The sequence below is a fragment of the Olea europaea genome, chromosome 15 (genome assembly GCF_002742605.1).
Source record: "Olea europaea var. sylvestris chromosome 15, O_europaea_v1, whole genome shotgun sequence".
Taxonomy (NCBI): Eukaryota; Viridiplantae; Streptophyta; class Magnoliopsida; order Lamiales; family Oleaceae; genus Olea; species Olea europaea.
In genome coordinates, this window is record NC_036251.1 from 10,517,270 (window position 1) to 10,524,165 (window position 6,896).

Here is a 6,896-nt window from a genome sequence, read left to right on the forward strand (position 1 = left end):
ACAATAATAATTCATTTCCAATATAATCACACAAAAAGAATTATAATCCATTCCGATATTATCGCACAATTACAAATTTTAACCTAACTATCATTGATGTGTCCATTGATTTGTTCATCTAATTTAATCTAACCGCCCTATCATGATAATAATGCATACTGACTTGGAGAAAAGTTGTCGACAAAAGTTAATGGAAAAGTGTGCTTGACTTGTTGGAACGTGCCTAATTTTTTTGACTTCCCATCCACCTTAATTTCTAGATACAATAATTATTTTTTTCAAAAATTTTGTATAGTGAATTAATCAAATTGAAGTTAAAAATGGCTTGATCAATTTAGATTTGATGGTGGCTTTCGTCGTCGTGTTCTTATTGCTAAAATATCGATATCATGCATGACTTGTACCAGAGAAAATTCATGCTAATTTAATCAAACGTTAAAGATACATATGATGGCGAGATCGAGATAGATATGTTGACGCCACCATCTTTATCTTTGAATTTTTTATATTTTTGGTTAAATCTTGACCAATATAGAGACGTTTTATATTTATCAAGACTATGTGTTTAAGAAATTAAGTAGTATAGCACCGTAATTATCTCCACAAACATGGAGTAAAATTCATAATTATTAATTAAAGATAAAATAAAATTAACACCCAAAAAAATCAGTGACAGAGTTTGACTTAACAACCAAGTAACTAATAAAGTATAATAAGCTGTAACGCGTTTTTTGGTGAGTTATCCTTTTGATGTGAATCCGTAGAATTTATTTCTAGTTTTTACCAACAATTGCTTAGAATCCGTTCCAAATTCTATCTTCTATTAATGATTTAATTTCTGTTTGATTTTTGCTAGAAATAAGATTCTAGTACATTTCGATAAAGTTTAATTTGATACCTTTATCAATTTGACAACACATAATTACAATATTACGTGACGTCTAATTCATATGCTTGTATAATTTTACCTGGGTTTAACAATCTTTTTCTGTATAGATTTGTAGTCGGACAAATATAAGATTGGACGAAATTAAACACGATAACGAAGAAATATTTGGTTTTGATTATTATGTTAATTTTTTTCCATAAGTAATTAAAACTATAAGGTCAACTTGTTTCTAGAATAAGAATAAAAGGCAAATAAATATATACACGGCAATTGCGGGTCACCTAGACAACTAACATTAAAAAGAATGCAGAAAATCAATGGTGAATTAATGGCAAGAAAATCTCGAATTTGCCTATTCTTCTGCAATTACATATGACTAAGAACTCAACATAAATAAATAAATTAATCTCTGATTCTCTCTCTTAATTAAAAATTCAAAATATATTTTGAAAAATGGAAACTTTTTTATTAGAACCTCAAACTTCTCACTTGCAATTAAATTTCTCATTCAAAATCTCTGATCCTATCTATGTTTACGTTCTTTGCATGCTTCCCTTTTGAAAAAGGTATTTATGTATATCTTATTATATATGATCTCTTCAGTTACTATGAATATACATACTTAGTTATTTTCAATATAAATACAAAATACTCTTCAGCAATTAGCATGTAACCAATCTTTGATTCTTCTGCTGAGTTTTCTTTGGAAAGAGGGTTTCGAAGAACGAAAAGAGATTTGTTTTGTTCTTGGAGTCAGTGATACTTGAAATCAATGGCAATTCAGCAGTTGTATTCGGAAAATCTTGAATTTCCTTCAAACGGAGATGAAGATTTTATAGAAAATTCTTGTGGATCGAATCTATTCTTTTTGAATACTCAACAACAACAATTCATGCAGTTGCAAAATTTCTCTCAGAAAAATCAGAATTTTTCGCTTGACAATTCTTTTTCTCTGAGTCTTGTCAACGAGATTGAGAAACAGAAGCTCGAGATTGATCAGTTTGTAACCTTACAGGTTTGTTTTTTAATCCATATATTCCATTTTATTGGAATCTTTACGCATCCAATTGTATTGATTTTTGGAGGGCTTTTTTGGAACAGAATGACAGATTGAGATTAGCTTTGCAAGAGCTGAGAAAGCAGCAAATATCTTATTTCTTGAAAAAATCCGAATTAAAGACGCAATTTTTACTCCAACGTAAGGATGAAGAAATCGCGAAAGCAGTTAACAAAGCAATGGAGCTTGAAAATTTGGTGAGAAGAATGGAGACTGAGAATCAAACGTGGCAAAGAGTGGCCAAGGAAAAAGAAGCAATGGTCATGTCATTGAAGAACACAATTGAACATCTCAGAGAGAGTCATTTGCCAAACAATAACGTGGCAGAAGATGCAGAATCATGTTGCGACATAATCGAATACGAAGAAGAAGATGGAGAACGGAGAATGAGGAATATGGTTTGTCAAAGATGCAATTATCGTAATTCTAGTGTAATTATACTGCCCTGTAGGCACCTTTGTTCATGCAAAGATTGTCATGCTTTTCTCAAATCATGCCCTGTCTGTAGAACGGCAAAGAAAGCAAGCATAGAGGCTTTGTTTTGATCTCTTTCTTTCTTTTCTTTTTCTTTTTTTTCTTTGTTCTAAGATAATGAAAGATTTTGCTCCCAATTTCCATTAATCTTCTTTTTCCTTTTTGTTAATTATTTAATTCTTGGCCATTAGTTTGGTTTTCAACTTTCCGTGGCTTCCCCTGAGATGTTTCGTTGTTTCTTTTATGCCAGCCTCGTTATTTTTGGTTGACTAATAGCCATGAAACCTAGTTGTAGGAAACCACAACTTCACCAAAAAAATATTTGTATTGAAGACCCTATTCTGGACTCATTAAAAGGCCTCGTTGATTTTGGGTCAGCCTATATCGTGTCGATTTTTGGGATGTTGCATGTTGGTTCACCTAATCTTACGTGGAAATTACATCCCACGTGATTTTCAACTTCAAAAATCAAGTTTAAAAGAAAATTATTCAAAAAGCAAGTTATAATTCAAATTTTTAATACTAATGATAATTATTATTAAATCAATCAATCAATCAATCTCCCTCTCCCTCTCCCTCTCCCTCTCCCTCTCCCTCTCTCTCAAAACCCTACTCCAATAATCACTCCCTCTCGCCAAGAGCTACATTCGCCCCTGACAACCACCTTCATTCCATCTTCAATATCGCATCCTCCACTGCCCTTCAACCTTCATTCACTACTGCACACAGCATTGCTCGCAACGATGATGGTTTTGTGGTGATTCCTTCCTCTTTCGATTTAACACGTTCTGCTTAGTCGAAGTTTAGGGGTTGTTTTTGTTGGTAGTTATTGGTGGTTTACAAATGGTGGTTGTTTTGTAGTTTCAAATGGTGGTTGTTAGTGGTAGTGTTGCAATCAGGGACGAATCTAGGCTTCAAATTCAGCTACGGTGGACCGCAAACATTGAACATTTACTGTCAACAGTCAACGCTTGTGATAGTGAGACATTGTCTTTTATTAATATTTAATTGAATAATATTCAAAAAACCGTATGGACTAAAATTAAAAGAATTAGATACACAATTAAAATTAGAATAAATAGATATGGATTTTCGTTTTCGGTTGAAAAAATCGTTTAATAATATGCAAAAATGCCCCAATTATTTTCAATTAGAATTGATTAAAAAACAAAGCACACATGATTGAATTGAGCCCAACATCTTCTCAATTGAATTTTTTTTTTTCACTTATCCTAAATTCCTAAACATAAATTCCCAAATGACAAATCAAAACTCATAAATGATTTATAACTCATAACTCAATGACTCATACAACATAAATTATTTATCCCAACAATAGATTCACAATTCTCATTTTAATGTCAAATTGCCAATTAACTCATCGAACATAAATCATTATTCATAAATCATAAAAATTAACACCAAAACCAAATTTTGAAAACAATGATTTTCAGAATTAGAACTATTTTTTATGCCAAAATAAAATTATTTTTCAAAGTCTTAAAAGAATAAAGAGCAATTCTTAGATTATCCAAATTTGAATTTTATAAAATAAATTGATTAAACATAATGATAAAAGTATGTATATTATGAAGTAATAATTTGAGTGAATAAATTTTTTAAAGAAATTATTTTGAAAACGAAAACTATAGTTATTTAGTTATTATTTATTATAACAAAAAATTAATTAAAAAACTGGATGAATATAGAATTAAACCCCATACCTCTTACATACAAAGAAGAACCCCTCTACCATGTGAGCTGCCCCTGCTTTAGTGAAGGCCGGTGCAATATTTTATTAATATTTAATTATTCTGTTTAAAAATTAAATGGCGTAACGCTAGCCAACGGAATCGAACCTGTGTATTGTTAATGCAAAGGCCAGGACGCTGCCACCCAAGCCGCGTTCCCGTTTTGTTAAATCTTTTGCACAAAACCATATATTTATAAATATTTAACACAAATTTTCAATAATTTTTTTCTCAGCGGATCCAGCACGGCGGCCACGCCAACTCGCCAGGTGCTAGATCCGCCCCTGGTTGCAATGGCAGTGGTGTTGGCGGTGCAACATTCGATTGGCAGTGGTGTGGTGGTGTGAAGATCGTTTGTAATCAATTATTTGGATGATTGCGACTAATAAAATAATCAATTTGTAACCAATAAATAATATTTGATGGATAAAATAAATAATTTGTGATCATTAAATAATATACGACCTAAAAATGTAAGATTGTGACTAAATTTGTAGTTGTAATTAACAATTTGTTAAGTTGTGATCATAAAATAAGTTGTGACCTATAAAATTAGTTATTTATCATCGAGAAATAATGTGTGACCTATTAATTTTATAAGTTGTGATTGATAATAAGTTGTAATCCATAAAATTTGTGATTTGTAATCGAAAAATAATGCATGATCAATTGATTTGATAATTTATGATTTGTGGTGACTAGTATGTAATTGTACCAAGAATTGCATAACATTGTGAATTTAATATATTTAATTATCTATTTAATTAATAAGATATTTTGAATTATCTATCTATTTATTTAATAAAATTTGAATTATGACCTAATTTTTAAAACTTGAAAACAATTTTCTTAATTTCGAAATTGTATATAGGGCCTATTTGAGCCACGTTATTCTAAAAAAATGTATTCTTAAACAGTAATTTGATATCATTTTAACCACACATTCTTAAATAAAATAATATTACACGCAAATTAAAAACTTTTCTTTATTTTTTAACCATACATTTCCTATCGGTACACTATTCAACAATGCATTATTACCAAAATAATGTGGTTCAAACACTCCCATAATTACATATGTATTTTCTCTATCTTATCTCTATCTGGAAGACTATCAAAATTATCCTACGAACGCTAGCAATTTCATGTAACCTAGTTAACCTTTNCATCAAAACTGCTTATATCTTGTTCCCTGTTAGGGTTTGCGTTTTATTGGATGCTGTTTGTAGGTATATATAGTGTTTGAGATGATTTATGCTATTGCCTATTGGTAAAATTCAATTCGGTTGTTTTTGTTGGAAGTTTCAAATTGTTAGAGTTTATTGTTACATGAGACGTCAATTGCTAATTTTTAATGTGTATAGGGGATGTCATGTAATGTTAGATATATTTTGGAAAATACACACACCACTCGTGTTATAATAATAAATTGGAGATCTGCTGTTCTGGAAAAGAAGAAAGAAAATGGTTAAGAAAGTGGAGATATTGGGGTGCGTTGCAATATGTTGAACTGTATTCTACTCCTAAATGTATAGGGTTAGATGCTTAAAGAGAAAAGCTGTTGTTTGCCGACTAGTGAGGTAAACTGACAGAGAAGGAAAATACAAGGGGAATTATAAAAAGAAGGAAAGCAAAGTTGACAATGACGAGTGATGGGAAGATCAACCAGCATAAATGAGTAAATCAGAGAAATGATTTGATTGTTGTAATTAAGAATTAACCTGCTCCAAGGTTTTATTATACTCCCTCATCTCAGTTTGTCAAAGTCTATAATTATGCATGTCTGGAATTAAAAGTGAAACAATTTTTTAGTGATTGGCAATATGTCCCTCTCATGATTTAATGAGGCATTGAAAAATTTTTGTTCGCTCGAGTCTGTGATGAAAATTTTGGTTTTATTGATTCTATTGACTTAAGATCTTGTGTGAAAGTGCTCAAGTCAAAGGTATTACCATCGGATTTTTTGGTACTTTTTTTGTTGCTTTTTCTTTTTCTTTTTTAAGTTAATATATTGTTTTAAGTATGCAGATTGAAGAGTAACGCTCACCACTTAAATCACACTCCACATTCTTCAGTTTTCCTAAATTTTCTTGGATTAGGGGTTTTCCTCAGGTTGCTCATTTATTTTTCTATTCATTTGATGCAGAACGGGAATTAAATTATTGTAAATATGGCATTTTGGAGTAGACTGAAGCGAACGCAACTTATATTTCTTTCAACCCGATTCAAGAGATCGTCTTTTCAGATTCACGGTCCAATTGCTGTTGATAATCTTACTTCACGTACCGGCATTCCGATTATAAATAACTCAAATTCGATCTTGCATAATATCCAATTGCATTTTGCCAACAACGTCAGATTCTTTGCAGCACCCGTTCAGGTACCGATACACAGTGTGTGTGTGTAATTTGAAGTCGTGTACATTAATATCAATGTATTCACTAATTCCACATAAGTTTGTAATAATTCTCTGGAGAATGAAATTGCATTATTTTTTATGCTACGTGTTTCAGGCTAAAGAGAAGAAGGAAGAGAAAGATACCAGTGGGCCTAGATTGAATGAGCAAGTCACGGCCCAGTTCATTAGGCTCGTTACTGATGAAGGTATGGCTTAAAAGATATTGGAATTTTTGTGATAATTATAATAGAAATTAGGTGTTATAAAAGTCCCAGCTTTCTGAATATCGGACTAAGTATTTCGTGATATTGGTCCTATGGGAAGAGT

At 31.3% G+C, this 6,896-nt stretch overlaps 2 protein-coding genes across 2 annotated transcripts; both read left to right on the top strand.

The window, feature by feature from the left end:
• Window positions 1-1,382: 1,382 nt before the first annotated feature.
• On the top strand, window positions 1,383-2,561 carry LOC111410977 (probable BOI-related E3 ubiquitin-protein ligase 2). Its single transcript, XM_023041563.1, has 2 exons — window positions 1,383-1,904; window positions 1,991-2,561. The coding sequence occupies exons 1-2, from the start codon at window positions 1,662-1,664 to the stop codon at window positions 2,489-2,491; spliced, it is 744 nt and encodes a 247-aa protein (XP_022897331.1). The 5' UTR covers window positions 1,383-1,661; the 3' UTR covers window positions 2,492-2,561.
• A 2,807-nt stretch (window positions 2,562-5,368) lies between these two features.
• Window positions 5,369-6,801, top strand: LOC111410121 (translation initiation factor IF3-1, mitochondrial-like). The gene is made up of 2 exons (XM_023040326.1): window positions 5,369-6,551; window positions 6,685-6,801. Exons 1-2 carry the CDS (start codon window positions 6,342-6,344, stop codon window positions 6,784-6,786), a joined length of 312 nt encoding a protein of 103 aa, XP_022896094.1. The 5' UTR covers window positions 5,369-6,341; the 3' UTR covers window positions 6,787-6,801.
• The last annotated feature ends 95 nt before the right edge of the window (window positions 6,802-6,896 follow it).

Coding starts and splice junctions, on each gene's coding strand:
- LOC111410977 (XM_023041563.1), top strand. CDS start 1,662: ATGGCAATTCAGCAGTTGTATTCGGAAAATCTTGAATTTCCTTCAAAC. Junction 1,905..1,990: donor ATCAGTTTGTAACCTTACAG/GTTTGTTTTTTA, acceptor TTTTTGGAACAG/AATGACAGATTGAGATTAGC.
- LOC111410121 (XM_023040326.1), top strand. CDS start 6,342: ATGGCATTTTGGAGTAGACTGAAGCGAACGCAACTTATATTTCTTTCA. Junction 6,552..6,684: donor TCTTTGCAGCACCCGTTCAG/GTACCGATACAC, acceptor TACGTGTTTCAG/GCTAAAGAGAAGAAGGAAGA.